This window comes from Macrotis lagotis, chromosome 5 (assembly GCF_037893015.1).
Source record: "Macrotis lagotis isolate mMagLag1 chromosome 5, bilby.v1.9.chrom.fasta, whole genome shotgun sequence".
Taxonomy (NCBI): domain Eukaryota; kingdom Metazoa; phylum Chordata; class Mammalia; order Peramelemorphia; family Peramelidae; genus Macrotis; species Macrotis lagotis.
The window spans coordinates 185,008,497-185,028,044 of NC_133662.1; the positions used below are offsets into that span (position 1 = coordinate 185,008,497).

The following is a 19,548-nucleotide window of genomic DNA, read 5'->3' on the forward strand; positions in this document are numbered from 1 at the left end:
TTTTTAATTTTGTGATATTTTAAAAAATAGAAATATTGCTTTATGTAATGTCTACTAATCTGCACCATCTGTACCATTTAAGGTTTTTGAAGGTTGTCCAGGACACTGAGGAGATTTATCATCATCAAGCCTTGAACTTGTATCTTCCTGACTGAGACTAATTCTCTATCAACAACCCATATGACACTACAACCTATAATGCCTTTTTGAGGTTAGAAACTAATTAGAAACTCACTCTAAAAATAATGAAAATAAGTTGAGAACTATGATTTTACAGAAGGAAAAAAATCAACAAAAACATTGCATCCTGGAACTACTTCTCCAGAAACTAGTTTCTCCAGAAACTAAATGCTTTATCTTTTAGCATTTTTCTCACATGAGGGAATGGCTTATTTTTATGATTGTAACAAAGATTTTTCACTTGGAGTTCTCAGAGAAATAGATCATGCTTATCCTCTGGAGACCAATGCTGTACATCAGCTTCTGTCCCCTTCTCTAGGAGCTCTTCATTATATAATAACTGAATTCTCAAACTCAGTAGGAATGATTCTGGATAAAATTCAAAGGAAAGAAGGACAAATAGCCATGTTTACATTATGAGTCAGAAGGACATGGAGAAACACAGAAATAACACACATTCATTCATACCTAGTCTGTTGGAAGGGTTCCTTTTGAAGAGTGCTCTCAACAAACTCTGAGCTTCAATGCTTAGGAATTGAGGCATCCCGAGCTTGGCTCTGAAAAATATAAGTTTTCTTGTATAGTAAATGCCAGAGAGATCCTTCTGAAGATTATCTGAAATATTCAATGATCAGTGCTGGAATCTGAAGCTTAGGGACACAGAATCTACTTTGTGTCAGCCAAGAGCATACCTGTGACACCGAAGAACCCTTCTACAATTTGGTCAATCAAATTCATGGACATTCTTGGCTAAAAGTAAAACCTGAGGTTATATAAGGTGTTCCAAAATCTTAGTGCAGTTTTAAAACTTTATTGACTTAAAACTGCACTAAAATTTTGGGGGACTCCCTGTATTTTTTTAAAATTTTTTTCAAGGCAATGGGGTTAAGTGGCTTTCCCAAGGCCACATGGCTAGGTAATTATTAAGTGTCTGAGGCTGGATTTGAACTCAGGTACTCCTGACTCCAAGGCCAGTGCTCTATCCACCTAGCCACCCCAGACTCCCTGTATTTTTTAACAAATAACAGGTCTCATTTGCTGTAGAGATTTCACTAACTTCAGAAATAGGTAAATTTACTTTATATCCAGTTACTATTCAAATGAAATCCTTTAGCCTTAGAATAAAATTATATATATATATTTAATATATACATACACATAATATATGAAACTTATACACATTTTATATATATATATATATATAATGAATTCAACTAGAGTTTTAAGGGAATAATATTAATAGCTGACATATCTATAGCACTCTAAGATCTTCAAAGTGATGTATATCTTTAGGTGATATTGTTATCCCTATTTTGCAGATGAAGAAACTGAGGCTAATAGGTTAAGCGATTTGTTCAGGGTCTCATAGCTAGTAAACATCTAAGATAGGCTTCAAACTCAGGTCTTCTATCTAACTATCCACTGTGTCACCTAGTTATCAAAGGAAACTAGCTCACAAAGTTGAATATTCATGTTGGCCAAGTTAGGTGAGCCATATTGGGAGAAGGACTTTGGCTTCCTTACTCTATCTCCAAATATATAATAATGCATTTAGAGAAGGACATAGAGGAGGACGAGGAAGAGGAACAAGAAGTAGAAGTGGGGAGGGAAAACAGAGGACAGGAGGAGAAAGGAGAGGGGGAAAAGGAAGAGGGAGAGGAGGAAGGGGAGAGGAGAAGGAGGAGATAAGGAGGTACAGGAAGAGGGAGAGAAGACATTTTATTTTTTAGCAACATGGGCAGACTTTTTATTACATCAAAAGAATCAATTTTAGGCTTTTCTTTTAGAGAGAACAATTTCTATTCCTTTTCTTGAGATGAAATACTATTACTTGAGCATGGCTTATCTCATAAAGAAGCAAATAGTTCACCAAAGATCATTTTAAAATGTCTACCTTCTTTCAGGAATGTGTTAAGTTTTGGGAATATGAAGACAGAGAAAGAGACAATCTCTGCTCTAGGAACTGACACTTTGAAGTCACCAAGTAAATCAGAGCTCTATTTTATAATATAAATATATAAATAATCCGGGTTTTTTAAAGAGAAAATTAGGAAGGGGTACTGGTAGTTGGCAATAGCAGGATTATTTGTTTTCCAAAAGGATTCCCATTGGGGTTCCTTTAAATTCGCTTCCCTCTTTCATTTAAAATAGAATTTAATTTTCAAAAATTTAGCTTATGCTCCACTTTTCAGGAAGCTCTCTGCTGTACAAAATGGCAAGTGTATGCACCATCAGCATGGCAGGGGGTGGAGGGTGGCTAAGTAGACTAACTCTTGGATTCTGCTGCTGGCTGTAATTTCATTCTCTTAATTGTGAGCTTGTAGAAGAAGCCTTTCCAGAGCTCACTTGTCTCCTCCCTCCTTCCTTTCTCCATGGCTATTCTATCCCCTTTTCTTCTGAATTTTCCATTTCCTGAAACTGGTAGGGAGATGAGGATATTGTAAGATTGTAAATACGTAGTCATGTTCAAATTTCTTTATTCCCCCCCCATCCCAAGACTAAGGTTAAAAAAAAATTCTTGACAGTAATTATTATAATGAGCTAAACTAAATTATTATAATAATTAATTTTTGCCTTGAACAAAATGTAAATAAAGGGTGAAAAATTTAATTAGGGACTGCCAATGAATGAACTGGGAAATGGTAAAGAGACTCAGCGTATAGATGCTTTTAGATTTGATTATAATACTTAGTCAAGGTGACACATTAATTATAAAGGTAGACAAGTTCCTCTAATAGCCATTAATCAAGACAGTCTAAGTAGAAATGGTTTAAGTTTTCACCCTGTTTTATTCTAGAAAAGAGGGGGGGGAATCTGTCCTTTGTCTTATTTAACACCTGATTTCTCAGTGGAGGCTGTGTTTTCATATGTGGGTGAATGCCAGGACTAGTTTTATCAACATATTAAGAAGACAAAGTGCTTTTGGGAAATGCCATCACATGATGCCTTTTTCAACAATTTCAATCTTTCAAGGGCTCAGTATCAAAATCTTTAGTTCTGTCATGTAAGGAAGAGAGCAATCTGGTTAAAGTATAAGCTTATGTGATAATTGTGTTGAAGGGTAATGGATAAAGACTTTGATCTGAAGGCCAGAAGGACTCATTTCAGGTCTTAACCTTGGCACATAATAACTGTGTTACCATGGGCAAGTCATTTGCTTCCTGAGAATTCTCTAAGACTATTAATTGCTGATCCTCAGTGGAAAGAATTTTCTTTGGTGAGGGGAGTTCACTAAATGAATGAAACTACATGTTCAGATGGAAAGTTCTTGACCTTATTTACATTTTTAAAGACTACAAGGGCAGGGCAATGCATATTTAATTTTGGTAATTTTTTTTATACCAAGGTAACTGAATGAGAATATATTTGGCACAGGGACATCTGTTTGGTACCTCTGAAATTGCCTTGACTATTACTAGGAACACCTAGAACTTAAGGCAGAAAGCATACTGATGCCTGGAGCAGGGGTTCTTAATGTGGGGTTAATTTTTCTTTTTTTTTTGATAATGGCATTTCACTACAATTGATTTTTTTGTATGTATTTTATTTTATTATTTTTTTATTTTTTAAACTTTTCATTGATATTTTATTTTTCCAATTACATACTATGGAAGTTTTTCAATATTTCATCTACTTGCATATTTATAAGTTATACATTTTTCTACAGCCCTCCGTTCCCACACCCCCTCCCCTGGGTGGCAAATAGTCTGGTAAAAGTTGTACATATACATTTGTGCTGATATTTAAATATTAGTCATTTTGTGTATGAAGAATTAGGACTAAGGGAAAAGAAATAAAACCATGGGATAGGAAGGAAAAACATAAGAGAACTGTTTTTAAAAAGTGAACATGATGAATGTGTTATATTTTATGCTTTTAGTTTTTTACTTTAGGAAGGAATTGCAGGTTTCATCAGTCTTAACAAAGGGATCTAATGGATTACAACAAACAAACAAAAAATTCCAAGGATCCTTGATGCAGAGGTGAGACTAGATCTGGAGAAAACTGGGAATAGGAACCTAGACCAGAGAGTGCCTAACTGGGAAAAAGCTATTCCTGAGATATTCTAGGACTGTATCTGTGTTGAACCTGGGTAATCCTATAGATGTAGTCATTCAGAGGCAACTTAAGCTACACATACCCCCCACCCCAACTCTTTTAATAAATTGCCAAATAAATCAACTTCAGATGAAAGGCAGGTGAGGCATTTATTTAGAAATTGTTAGGACAGTCCATCTCTAACTCAGTGGAGTAGAGAAAGAACTGATGTTGAGGGATAAAGAGAAGAAATAATACATAATTTCTGACATTGATTCGGAAATCTTGACAGTCATTACTGATTGATCTATTATTTAGAGAAGGATTATCCAGAGCAAGTAGGAGGGTGCAATTGTGAAATGATGTTGATCACCATCAATATTTGGTAGAGGTTCAGTAACTGACCCATGGTCATTCAGAACAAGTCAGTTGTAGAGAGGAATTAGAAGAAAATCTTCTCTTTCCCAATAACCTAGTCATTCCTCTTCTCTTGCTTCTTTGAATCCTTTAAGCCACACTGCCTCTGGCTTTTTGTGGTTCATCACACATGGAGGCCAAAACAAATCACTGCCATTAACAAAGATAATTTTTACTTAGGGTTTCAACCGAATAAGTCAAGAAGATTAGAGTAAGTGATTTGAGTGGTGCCCTCCAAGTATAGAGGAGACTTCAAAGTGGTGTAGTGGAAATAGTGTTGGCCTTGGAGTCAGGAAGAACTGAGTTCAAATCCAACTTCAGACATTTACTAGCTGTATGACCCTGGACAAGTCACTTAACTGCATTTACATCAGTTTCTTCATCTGTAAAATGAGCTGGAGAAGGAGATGGAAAATCACTTCACTATCTTTGTCAAGTCATATCTCACAGAGTCAAATATGATTGAAGTGACTCAACAACAATAATAAAGCAACTCTAGAATAATAATGGTAGGGGCGGCTAGGTGGCATAGTGGATAAAGCACTGGCCCTGGAGTCAGGAGTACCTGGGTTCAAATCCGGTCTCAGACACTTAATAATTACCTAGCTGTGTGGCCTTGGGCAAGCCACTTAACCCCATTTGCCTTGCAAAAAAGAAAAAATAGAATAATAATGGTTATAATAATAACAACAACAAACATTATTATGTTATATGGCATTTTATTCAGTCATTTAATTGTATATGACTTCTTGACCCCGTGGATCATAATGTTCATGAGGTTTTCTTGGTGAAGATATTGGAGTGGTTTGCCAAAGATTTGTAAATCACTTTACAACAATCCCAGGAGGTAAATGTGGTGGGATTCTGACTGCAAACATCATTTCTTGGTTAGAGAGTTCACCAAAATCTTTCAGTATGATTACTCACATCCGGAGGTTTATTTCATGTCTAAATGAATATTAAGTTGATATTTTCCAATTAAATATACTGCTAATAATCTATCAATATTCTCACCTACTTAAAACTTGAACTCTTAGAAGCAAGTGTAGAGTTTGACATCAAACACTATTAATAAGTCCTGCACTAGACAAATATTTCTCTTACACAGGTTGTGTCTGCCCCAGCCATGCTCCTAGATTCTTCCTGATAGTTGCTCTCTTCTGTCCTCTCTCTTTTTTGAAATCTATATCCATAATCCTCTATGTTTGGAAGTTTTCAAATTAGAAATTCCTAGCTGCAGTGGATAAAGAACTGGCCCTGGAGTCAGGAGTACCTGGGTTCAAATCTGGTCTCAAACACTTAATAATTACCTAGTTGTGTGGTCTTGGGGAAGCCACTTAACCCATTTGCCTTGCAAAAACCTAAAAAAAAGAAATCCCTAGCTTCCTAGATTATTATCAACAACCTGTTCATGAATCAGGGAAAACTGATCACAGTCATCTCAGCAGAAGGGCAGTGACTAAAGTGATTTGTGTGTAGAGGGTCTACTTATAAAACACCCGGCCATGTTCAGTTTCTCTGAGCTGCTGTGATGGAACCAGGACTACTGACTTTTTAGGGTTATATGTAAATATGCAAAGGGTCTTGTGAGTATACTCTGGGAACACTGTAATAAAGTAAGACCTACTGCCATACTATTAGGACCATCCATCGTGCCCAAGGTTCCCTGGTGACATCACTGATTATAATCCTTCCAAATTCTGTCTTAGAGGTGTTAGCCCTAGTTCCAGGGTGGGAAGTCAATAGGATAGTGAAGTTTAGAGATGGCAATTATAGTCCCAGTTTGGGTGACGAATCCCCATGCCTTTGCACCTTTGCCCTGTGCATACTTGTCTCTATTTAAGCCTTTTGAGGTTATTAACAATTTTTTGTTTCATGGGTTTCTTTGGCAGTCTGATGAAGCCTATGACCCTTTCTCAATGAAATACTTTTAAATACATAAAATAAAATACATATTATTGCCAAAAACTTATACTCAATTATGCAATTTTTTTAAAAGTTCACAGATCTCATACTAAGAACCCTTGCTAAACCAAGAACCTTTTTGTATTGCCTGGATTATCTGATTCTTATAAAAAGCACTTCCTGATTTGCATGAACTGATGCTGAACAAGATGAGCAGAACCAGAAAAACACTACAACCTAACAGCAATATAGGGATGAGGATCAACATTGATGGACTCACTCATTGCATCAGTGCAACAACCAGGACCAATTTTGAGCTATCTGCAATGGAGAATTCCATCTGTATCCAGAGAAAGAATTATGGACTTTGAACAAATACCAAAGACTATTACTGTCAAATTAGGAAAAAAACCCATTATCTTATGTAATTTTACTATCTCATACTTTATTTTTCTTCCTTAAGGATATGATTTCTCTGTCACCACATTCAACTGAGATCAATGTATAACATGGAACCAATATAAACACTAACAATGCCTTCTGTGGGGGTGGGGAAGCAAAAATGGGGGAAAATTGTAAAACTCAAAAAAAAAAACCTTACAAAAAGAGAATCCATATGAGAAAAAAGTACTTCCTATGGAACAGGGTGAAAGGAGAGAGAGAATAGAATAAATAGGGGTAGGGAGGAATAAGATAGAGGGAAATACAGCTAGCAATAGCAACTGTGGGGAAAAAATATTGAAGCAATTTTTCTGACAGACTTATGAAAAAGAATTCTGTCCAACCCAGAGACAGAGCTCATGGAATCTGAACACAGACTGAAGTACACTTTTTCTTTTTCTCTCACTTTATTTTTCTTGAGGTTTCTCTAACTTTGTGGGGTGGGGGGAGATTATATTTACTTTTACAATGAGACTATTGCAGTCATGTGAAAATAAATAATTAAATGCTAAAAAAATAAAAATAAAGAATGCAAAAAAGAAACACTTCCTACTCCTAGAAATGAACCCCAATAATGAATTGTGCTCGAAAGATGAACTGTGTTACTTACTTGAGGATGAGGGCCATGGTCTCCTTTCTGTCCTTTCCTTGGAATGGTAGTGATCCTGTCAGCATCTCAAACTGCAGAACAATAAATAAAATGATGAATCCCATGGCCATAAGCTCACAAACTATAGCTATTTGAACTCAGTAACTCTAACTCAGTCTTGTATAGATTAGAAAATCATTTCCTTCCAAAGCAAATGCTTTATAAAATATACAATGACATCAACTATATTTGCTATGTTTATATAGTGATTTAATAAAATACTTTTTCATTTGACCTTTACAAAAGCACTATAAAATATGTGGTACAAGTATTATTATTATCACCCCCGTTTTACATATGAGGAAACGGATGCCTGTGGCAAAACTGGTTCAAACTCAGATCTTTTGATTACATCCATGACCCTTCCTAATACACTACGGAGATAAGTGATGCCAAATACCTTGGATAAATTTATATGCTATGGGGAGATAGACCTGAAATGAAAATAGAAAATCACAATACAGGTGCTCTTCCTACTCTAGGTAGTGAAAAATAATAAATGGATAGCTACCAAGTTGGAATCTCTAATGAAAAGCAAGGTTTGAGGCTTGCCTTTTTTTCCAAACAATAAATTTCTTTCAAGTACTCATTTCCCCTAGTCCACAAAGCTTTAAATTAGATGTAAGCTGGTGGTAGTCAAGTATTTACATAGTCTTATCACAGTAGTACTAACATCTGGATTTATGAGCTACAGATCCTACTCCCCCCCCCAACAAAACCAAAAAACTAGCCCTTGATAGGATTCTGACTCTAATTAAGCCAGCTAACAATGATTCTCTCTAAGGTTGTTTGGCAGTTTAAGTTACAAGGGAGGGCAGTCCTGGAGCAGATGTTCATGTGATCTTGTTAAATTTGTACCAAGCTTGATTGCTTAGGCTAACATTGTGGCATATTTCTCCATCTCATTTTTATTGTCACCCCCCTTGAAATTCAGACCCCACTTCTAAAAAGCTATTTTCAGATTTCTGCCTATTTGGATGATTGGAGACAGCTCCACAATAATAAAATGTGCTGTCCTTTGCATACAAGGATGGCAATCATAACAGTGTGACATGCACAAAAGACTTTAAAATTTGCCAAGTGTTTTACATACAGTCTCATTTGGACCTAGGTGGTTTCCTTCAAAACTCAGGTTAACTACTACCTATTTCATGAAGCCTTTCTTGATTCCACAGAGCTGCTAGTGCCTCTCCTTCCCCATTACCTAGTATCGATTCTGTATGTGGGGACACACAGAGAGACTTGACATAATGAATTTATAGCTTCAAAGTTAGGGAGAGTAGAGTCAAATCCTACCTTTAACAAACACATACTGTGTGACCTTGAATAAGGTACTTAAACTATTAATGCTTCCAGGTGCTACTTTTCAAGAGAGACCTACTTTGGTAAAAGGAGTTCTCTCACCTGGAAGTTCCCAAAACAAATCACAGTTCCAATCTACCCCCATCCTCCCTTTCTTCTCTTCCCCTTCTCCAAATCATCATTGCTGTTTTGTTGATTGTTTAGACCAGGGGAGGGAAACATCTGGTCAGCCGGCAGTATAAGGTCCATGAAATCATTTGGTCTGATGTACTAAGGCACTGTAGGTGGGACTTCAAATTCAATAAATCTAGGAGCTCTTTAGGGGTGAATTAATTAAATATTTGACCAAATATAGCAGGTGAATAATGTTATAAATATTCAAAGTGACCCTTGCCAAAAAAAGGTTCCTCACATTCTGGTTTAGATTTAAGAAAGAGATGGGAAAAACACTGTTAAGGCATATTATTCTTAAAAGTGTGTCAAATGGACACTCCTTTATCCCCTCCTCCCAGAACTAGCTTTTAACATTTACCAGCATAACCCTGCTTTTATGTATTGCTTTACTCTATTAGAAGTTTCTTGAGCATAGAAACTATCTTTCTTTTTGCTTCTATTTGTGTGTGTGTGTGTGTGTGTGTGTGTGTGTGTATGCATATAGATAGATAGTACAGAATTTGACCTAAAATAAGTGCTTAAAAATCCTTTTTCTATCAGGATAAGGTGAAACAAAATTAAGTAATGATGATATAAAAAAACTAAAATGCACAGTAACAAGGTGTGGCAGAGGGGAATATCATTGACACAAGAACCCAAATGAGGAAGGATTATTCTCTGTAGAGTTCTGAGCTGATAGATCACATCTGTGGGATCTCTACATTTTGAAAAGGCATTGGCAAGCTTGAAGCTCATTTACAGTAGGTCAACAGAATTGTGAAAAGCCTGAAGCCATATTGAAACACTGGGAAGTTTTCCCAGAGAACTGGGAAGGGGCAGGATGGTGTTGATTTGCAGGGTAGACCATATGGAAGAGGAATCAAACTTTATTTTTAGCTGGGACCTAGAAAGAACTAGAAACAATGGATAGAAGTTGTAGGGAGACTGATTTTGGCCAGATAAAATAAGGAAAACAAAGTCTCCAACAAGTCATAGGACAAGTCAAGGTGGTGGAACAGAGTGAGTGCTTGGTTTGGACAGGAAGACTCATTTTCCTGAGTTCATATTTGGCCTCAAATCCTTACTAGCTGTGTGACTCTGGGCAAGTCATTTAACCCTGTTTGCCTAAGTTTCTCATCTGTAAATGAGCAATCATCTTTTTTTTCTTTCTTTCTATTTTATTATGTTATGGAAATGCTTGCTTTATTAAGTTCAGAGTAAAATAAATAAATAAAAAGTAATTGCATATATATATATAAGAGCTAGAGAAGGAAATGACAAACCATTCCAGTATCTCTGCCAAGAAAACCCCTAATGGGGTCATGGAGAGTTGGACATGACTGAAAAAAAATGACAACAATTTAAAATGTCCAACAATAGAATAGATGTCTCAGGTTAAACTGTAATCCTTCCTTTATGAAAGTAAATATGTGCTAAATAAAACACATTGCCATTAATAAAACATTTATTATTAATAATATTTAATAGTCAGCCTGCTTTTTTTGAAAACTGCAATAGACTGGGGCATTTAAAAAGGCTCTAGCCATACAATTGGTGCTTAGTGATATTTGTGGGTCTGATTTATATAGTATTCTGGGCTGGACTGTGTTCATGCTTCTGTTTATTCTGAGTTTTTTGCTGAGGATCATGGTTATATTTTTTCTTTTTTCCAAGCTATCAACACTCTACTTCAATTTCATCTTTATTTCCTCAACAGCCCCTTTCAAACCCAGAGAAAGAGATCATTTCATTATGACAGGGTCATTCAGGAGTTGTCTGAAGGCATTTTTATCATCTCATTTAATCAAGAACTGATTTATAGGCATCCCTGGAACATTATACATATTAAGCCTCTTGGCTCCGATGGACCACTTTGCTGATACCAACCAAGTTATCCAGCATAAATTGAAAAAAGATAGCTCACCTTTGAGACTGAAGCTATGGCAGAAGATGCTTAAGCAGGAGCTACTGGAGAATCATTTACAAATTACCACCTGCCAAGGCCAGACCCTGACGTTCCGCTGAGTGAGTTTTTTGTGGAGCCCTGCCCCCATCTTGGTTATAGATTCAGTCTCTACCCAGTCATCAGGTTGGGCTTCACAGCTGTTGCTGTCATCTATTGTTCCTCTCACTGGAAAGCTAAGAAATAGGACAGCAGCAGAGAGATCCCTAAATGGACATTTCCTTTACCACTAAAAGATTGAATCCTAGACATAACTATGGCTCAAGAAGCCTTTTAGGGAAATTTCTTCAGGATTCTGGAAAGGTAGGAGCTTTCAATGTTCATGAATTGGGTCTTTATGGAGTGTCAGGGGCTAGAAGTTAGAAATTTTACTTGGTAGTCCAGACTTAAAATTTATTCCATTGATGAGAATCTTTATGGTGACTTAATAGTGCCATTTTAATCCTAAAGATTGTATAATACAATTTCTAGTTCAATTGGACAAGCATTTCTACATATGTGCAAAATATTGGATCAAAGGCAAAATTCATACATTTTGGAACTCATATTTGAGTAGGACAATCATGTCTGTGTATATGCATATTCAGTAGAATGCTCCCATAAATCAACTGTTTATTGTTCTCTCCCTATCTTGTATTGGGGACTAACTATTTATCTTTTATTTAGATGCCTTTGTATGTCACACCATAAGGCACTCTTTGAGAAAAAAATTAACCTAAATAATGTCAAAGTAATTCTATGTTAGTAAAAAGATGATTCTACCTAAAAAAATTCTGCAAAGATGGTCCTAAATTGCCAAGATATTTTTGCAAGCCTCTGTGGTACTAACACCATTGACTTGGAGATTTTGGACTCTAGTTCTGGTTCTTCCACTAATTTGGAATGAATTTGGGCCAAGTTTGAATCTATTTTTCCTCATGTGTAATCTGAAAGGACTGGACTGTTCTTGCTGTTGAACTGTTTTTCAGTCATGTATGACATTTTGTGATTCCATTTGAAGATTTCTTGGTAAAGATATTAGAGTGGTTTGCCATTTCCTTCTCCAGCTCATTCTACAGATGTGAAAACTGAGGCAAATAATGTTAAATGACTTGCATAGGATCACACAGCCTGTAAGTCTCTAAGACCAGATTTGAATGCAGGAAAATGAGTCTTTCTCACACCAAGTCCAGAACTGTTTCCACTGAACCACCAAGAAACCCTGAAAAGACTGGACTAGATAATTTCTAAGATTCTTTCCATTTTTTAGATTCTGAGTCTATGAAATTAAAAAAATTGAATCTCTCAATGCCTAGGAAACTCTCTAAGACAATAACACAGAGGACTTGACAATCAACATGAATAGAGGATGTTTCCACACTTGAAATTTCCCAGATAAAATAAATAATAGGTTAGGATAGTAAAAAGCCAAAACAAAAACAAACAAAAAAAAACAAGAAAAAAGGTCCATGCAGAATTAATCAAAACATCTTTGTGAAAAGCAATTTACATCCTGACGTAGAGGCATGCTAATAATTTCCTAAGGATGTAAATGTGAATCCATTAAAAAATGTTTCTTCAAGCTACAAGTTCCCAAGAGAAGAAATTCAATCCTACTCAAAGAGATTCACTTAGAATAGCAATACAGGCTTTTTATAGTTCTGTGAAAGAAAGGAAGGAAGGCAGAAAGAAAGAAGGAAATAAAGAAGGAAAGGAAGAAAGAAAGAAAACAGAAAGAAGGAAAAAATAAAGAAAGCAGGAAAGAGCAAAGAAAGAAGGGAAGAAAGAGGGGAAAGAGAAAGGAAGGAAGAAAGGAAGAAAAGAAAAGAGAGAATAAAGAAGGAAAGGAAAGAAAGAAAGAAATGCAGTTTTAGTTTTTAACAGGCTTCTATCTTCAGTGAAGTGAACCAGTTGCTATGTGGGAGACCAAACAGTCTCCTTGGTGTGTGAACTTAATAGCTTTTAACTTTCCTTAGCAAAGCAAACAGAAGGTGCCTCATGAACCAAATGAGCTTTATGGGTTGATCGCTTCATGAGCTAAGGCTATTATATACACACACTACATCTTCCCCTATTCCTTCCCAATGGACCATTCTGTTTACTGCAAAACAGATTCTGAAGCTATTATATACTAGTCACAGAGCCAAAAGACCTGGATATAAATCTCAACTCGGTCAGTCGCTGGCTTGTTTGGCCATAAGCAAATTATTTCATCTCTGAGATATCTTGGTACCCTCCTCTGTACAGTGAGGATACAAATATTTGAATTAATTATTCAATAGGGCTGTTGCCAAGAATTTTATAAAATGTCGTGCTAAATTGGTATGAGATATAATTTATTTTTATTACCAGAGGAAAAGGGAATTCTTATTAGGGAAGTCAGCATGAGACAGAGGTAAGAACCCTAGTTCTCGAGTCAGAGCTGCTGATTCTAGAGGCTACCTCTTATTTTTACCAGATTTTTTAACCTGCCTGGTTAAATTTCCCTTCCTCTTCCTTAATCTCTGAAATTAGGGGATTAGATTGGATGACTTCTAGATGTCCCTTTCAGTTCTAAAGAAGAGGTGTGGTGGTATAGTAAAGAAAGAGGCCAATGGAAAGAGAAAGACCTGAGGTTGAATTCTGCGTCAGAAACTTGATAGCTATGTGACCCTGTCATTTAAGTTTTGCCTGTCTTAGTTTTTTCATCTGTAAAATGAAAATGATAACATCATCAACCTAAAAGATTATTATATCACTCAAATAAGAGCAAATATTTTATTATTACTATTATAATAATAATTATTATTATTACTTCCTGGCTTTCAAAGTCTCTCTTTCATTGATTATCAATTTAATCTATGTTGAGTATGTGCTTGCAACAAAATCAGACTGTTTGGGAATTTAATCACTGGGAAGCTGGATGGTGACAGAAGAGAGCTTTTCTCTCTGCTGTTCATTGTAATAAGGAATTCCATCAGTGGCTCTTCAATTGACAAATAAAACAGATAGAGGATGGTTTCAAATCCTGGCTCTGTTACTTATTATCTGTGTAACCTTTGGAAAGTCACTTAAGCCTTTATGGGTTTCTAGTTTCCTCATCTGTAAAATGAAGGGGCTGGACTTAACTTCCAAAGTCCCTTTTAACTTGGAAACCAATGATATTATAATCTCACAAACTGTCACTGGAATGTTTTGGGTGATGTTGGCCAATACCATGTCAGGAGGCTAGAGACAGTGACCTTTCTGCAGAGCCAGATTTGTTATGTAGACCCTATGCCTCCATACGCTTCAATTGAAAGCCAAAAAATGTGACAGGAAGCAATGAAAAGTTCAAGATTTAAGAAGAGACTGAATGGATTGAAGTTTATAACATTTTGGTTTTTGGTGAGGCAATCTGGGTTTAGTGACTTGTCCAAGATCACACAGCTAGGAAGTATCAAGTATCTGAATCCACAGTTGAACCAGATCCTCCTGACTCCAGGGCTGGTGCTCTATCACTATGGCACCTAATCATCCCATGGAGTCCATAGTAACTTGATGTTTTCAGGGACTTGTGTGTTATAGAGAAAGAGTAATATGAAGAGTTCAAAGCATTTTGGAAAGACCTCTATGAAGAGATGCAAAATAAGATGAGCAGAACCCCAAATTTATATCAGCTGACTACATCTATTTAGAAATATAACTTTTTAAATTAACAATGAAGATGTTTTAGGTTTTTATATTAATGTATTCCTATATAATATATAAATAGCTATTCATACATAAATGTATATACTTCTATGTATGCATACATCTTTTCTTTTTTTTTCTTTCTTTCCTCTCTCCAATCCCCAGTATCCCCAAAGTCTTAGCAGAGTTTTAAGATTTAATAACTACATGTTTTATTGATTAATGGTGATGAATGAATATTGAATGAATCCTTGGTAAATATATTTTTTCAACCAATGTAGTTTTATAGGCATAGAGGGTTGCTTGGGGGCAATGAGTCTGTAAATGATATGTTCTAGACCACACATTCAGGAACTTTGAGAGATGGGACTTGAGTTAGATCTTCCTGACTCTGGGGGTCAGCTCTCCTTGTATGATATCAGTAGTGCCTGTCCTGGGCTTTATTTCCTCTTGTCCTCAACTCCTCTCTCCCTTTCCTTTTCCTTCTCCTTCCCAATAGAGACATATAGACAATATGTTTCAGTGGGGTTGTTTATTTATTTGGCTAATTCTATTCTGGGAAGGTAGGTGATGCAGTAAATAGAACACTGGGTTTGGAATCATCTTTGTGAGTTCAAATCCAGCCTCAAACTCTTGATAACAGATCCTAGGCAAGTCACTTAAACCTATTTGCCTCAGTTTCCTCATCTGTAAAATGATTTGGAGAAGGAAATGACAAATCACTCCAGTGTATTTACCAAAAAAATCCCAAATGGGGTCATAGAGAGTTGAACATGACTGAAACAATTCAATAACAACTATCAACTGTTGAATATTTACATTTTATATAATATCTTATTTTTTATAATATCTGTTTATTTGGCTTCTTAGTCTTTACTAATGAATATTTAAATTGATGACAATCTTTTTAAAAATCAAGAACTTCAGGGGGTGATCTCAGAATTGTGCTTGCTTGCATGGTTCACATTAAGTACATCTGGGAAGAATTTCAGTAACTTAAAATGGAGGTGAAAAACAAAGATACAATCTCTACCCCCGCTCTGATTTGCCATTCTTTGATAAGTCTGGTCTCAGTTGCTGTGAAGCAAGTACTTCTTAAACCTTAGACGCTGTATATAAAGATAAATAATTGAATGGATGAATAATTTACTAAAAAAGGAGTGTGAATAGAGAACTCGCCTTGAATCCAGAAAGACTTGGGAACATCCTTCCTCTGACATATTCTGTGATGTCAGGTAAGTCATGTTAAGATCTCATTGCCCTAAGCAATTCTATAATTCTTTAAGTTTCAGAGAAGGGACCATCCTCACTGTTAGAAGGAATTTTCTTAACCCAAGAATTTGCTACATTGAAGAAATCACAGATGCAATCCCTCCACTTATGTTTTATTACCATCAAATGGCTATTTTTTCCCAAACATTTAGAACAGGCTAGAGATGACTAGTCATATCTGGAGTGGATCATGTATCATTAGGTTAGCATATCCTAGGTTTTCCTTATTAGGAGAGTCATAGAAGGAGCACAGAGGTAGCAGTCAGGAGAGAGGGTCCACTACTAATTATCTGAGTTACTTTGGACAAGTGGTTTAACTCTCTGGGCTTGTTTTCTTTTTTTGTTATTGTTGGTCATCAAGGTATTATGATTGTCATGTTTTTGATCAAGTAACTGTGTAAAGCACAGTAAAAAAATATTGAATGGTATTCAAGTGCAAGGAATCATGGCAATGGTATCATGCCCACTTTGAAGCTTTATAGATTTTCTTTATCATCAGAGATGAAATGATAAAGAACTTTCTAGTTTATCACTATGTCCCAGTCAAATTTACCTAGTAGTCATACTTATATGGTAGAGGTCCATCTACCACCTCCGTGCTTGAAATGCCTCACAGAATTCTTAGTTTTTTTGGGGGGATTGGCACCTTGAAAGCATCACCTCCTACTAATCTCCCAAGTTGTAGTGTTCTTTCTGTACTTAATTTTCTTTTTCTAAAAATTACCTTTGTGTCATTTCAGTTGAATGTAAGTTCCTTGAGGAAGGCACTGTTTTACTGTTTTCTACTTCCAGCAGAAAGAAGCTTAATCAATATTGGTTGGATTGAATATACAGAATTCCCATAATGTGTAGGTAATGGTTATGTCTGAGTGGGTTTACTGATTATTCTTTTGGTACTATTTAAATACCTGCCAAGTCAATTCAATGAAACAACTAGTCACTTTAGTGAAATATGAGAATTATTGACAACTGGTGTGGAGGCCAGTGCTAAACTGGAGCTGAGCTGGGGCATCTCCAATGGTACAACTGCCTGGAAGAATCAAGCAGAACTCATTTCAGATTCCAGTAGGTAAAATCTGGGGTAGGTAAAATGAAGGGCCATTGGAGAGTTTTTAGGGTGAACCAAGAACAGGTGTGGGGAATATTATCCACATTTGATATCTGAGACCAAGACAGATTAAGTAATTAGCCCTTGGTTACCACAGTGCCTAACAAAAAGATTTTAATTTGTTTTTTCCTGCCTCCAAATCCAGTACTCTACCAATTATACCACCCAAATGCCTATTTAAGTTATTGGGAGGTTATTATTAACTTATGAGACATTAATATAAGTGACACTATCTAAAAAGTCATAAGTGATATTATCTTAAAAAGGACTCTCCTTGGCATGAGTACTTTTTGTGATATGTGATTTTCTGTGAATGTCTCTCTGAGGAATTCTTTTTCTCTAGGCTAAGGAGTTCAGACTTTATTGGTAAGCAATGTGGAAGCAGTGAAGGCCTATGATTGGTGGAGAGTTAGAATAAAAAATATTTAAAGAGTAATTAACTAATCAATTAATCAAAGTAATTAGTTAATTAATCTTTAAATTACAAATTAATCAACAAATTTATCAAATTATTAAATTAATTAACAAAATTTAATAAAATTAACAAAAATTAATCTGGCAGCATGCAAGATATATTAGAGGAGAAAGAGAATGAAGGGAGATAAGGTAGATAATTGCTATAGTAATTCAAATGAGGAATGAATGAGAATCTGAATAGTAGGAGATGGAAAGGGAAGACTAGATATGAGAATTAGGGTGAATGTAAAATCAATAGGACTTTTGACTAACTGGATTAGTGGTGGGAGATAGAAAAAGAAGTAAGAATTAATATGGTTTTGAGAATTTAAACCAGAGTTACTAGAAAGTTGGCAATGACATTAAAATAAATGGGCTATTCAAAAAGGACAGTTTTTTTTTTTTTGAGGAAAGATGATTAGGTCAGTTTGGGAAATATTGAATTTAAGAACTCAATGTTTCTTCCAAGTAGAAATGTCTTGCAAGCAGCAAGAAATACTGGTCTATTTCTCTGCCTTAAATAACCTTAATTTTTACTTGTTATATTGATTAAAGAGATTTTTCTCATTTCTGTTTTACATTTATAAAGCTGATGTATAAAATGTTTTTATTTCTCTTTTCCTCCTAACTCATTCTCCTTTAAATTAAATTCTGTTTTTTTTTTTTTGAAATTATTTGTTCCATTCCACTTACTACTTTTAGAACTTCAGGGAAATAACTCTGGGTCTCAGTGCCTCATCTTAAAAATGAAGGGATTGAACTAGATGACCTCTTAAGGTCCCTTTTGTTCTAGCTATAATTCAGTGATCCTATGATTTATAGGTGATAGAACTTTGTCACTGCAGTTTATAGGAAAGTGATAGAAATCATTGAAGCTTCAATCATTCAAGAGCTTGGTTTCTTTTTCTTCTTTGTCATCTCTTCGGGATTTTAGGGTTGGCTTTAGTGGGAAAATGTAATAGAGATAAATATCACAGCAGAATGCAACTGAAGATCATAGAAGGAAAGAGAGAGGGGGGAAAATAAATTTTAGAATGAAGAGCCATTGATTTGAAATATGTTCTTTCTAGGATTTTGAAAGGTGAGGTAAGACATTTCTTTTTACTGTAATTCCTAAGAAGAATTTGTGATACTCAAGAATACAGGGACCTAAAAACCGAATTGCCAACATTATCCTAGAGCTCGTTACCTGTTTTTCCTAAAGCTGGCACATCCAGATCATTTTTACAGAAGGCAATATGATTCTTCCTTGTCAAAAATTATAGTAGAAGTTACAGAGATAGGAGACAACTAGTAAGACTGATCTGAATATTGTACTGAAGGTCTGGAGAGCTGGCTTGTCTTTTGGTGTGATTCTGGAATCTGAGTCACCTTGGTTATGTTTTTTCACCTAAAAGCTCTTCAAGATTGGACTAGATCTTTTTAAAAAATTCTTTCCAACTCTAAAATTCTGTGATTCTACGAGTCTTCAAATGTCACTTTTCATGCCTTTGATGAAGAAAAAGCATATCTAATGCTTATTTATAATTATTTGAGTACTTTTAAAACATAGGGTTCCTCCCCCTTTTTAGACAGTGTTTGAAAACATCCTCCTTGTTCAGTGTAGTATAATTGGAAAAGCACTAAACTTGAAGTCAAAACATCCTGGCTCAAGCCCTGATTGCTACTGAATAGCTATTGCTAGCTATTCAGACATAGTGAAGACACACACACACACACACACACACACACACACACACACACACACACTTGTTCAGACTCTCTGACCCCATTTGGAATTTTCTTGGCAAAAAATACTAGAATAGTATTTTCTCTGGCTCATTTCACAATGCAGTAAACAGGGTTAATTGACTTGCCCAGGGTCACTCATCTAATTCGTTTGAGGTCAGAATTAAACTCCAGAAGATAGATACATTGACATGTTTTTGCCCCTCATATTTAAGTTAGTGTATTTAATCTTTGTGTTTGCTTGACTTATAGAAAACAAAGACACCCATAAAATGCATTTTTAAAGAAAGAATAAAATATTTAAAT

The 19,548-nt window shown here is 35.6% G+C and overlaps 1 protein-coding gene across 4 annotated transcripts in view; it reads right to left on the bottom strand.

The window, feature by feature from the left end:
• The window catches only part of RPS6KA2 (ribosomal protein S6 kinase A2), a 455,741-nt gene that overhangs the window by 79,310 nt on the left and 356,883 nt on the right, over positions 1-19,548 (bottom strand). For all 4 annotated transcript variants that reach the window (XM_074188016.1, XM_074188018.1, XM_074188017.1 and 1 more), the window contains 2 exons: positions 7,592-7,662; positions 649-737 (listed from right to left, as the gene is read on the bottom strand). In XM_074188016.1, the coding sequence (XP_074044117.1) occupies positions 649-737; positions 7,592-7,662 (160 nt within the window). The remainder of the gene's footprint in view (positions 1-648; positions 738-7,591; positions 7,663-19,548) is intronic.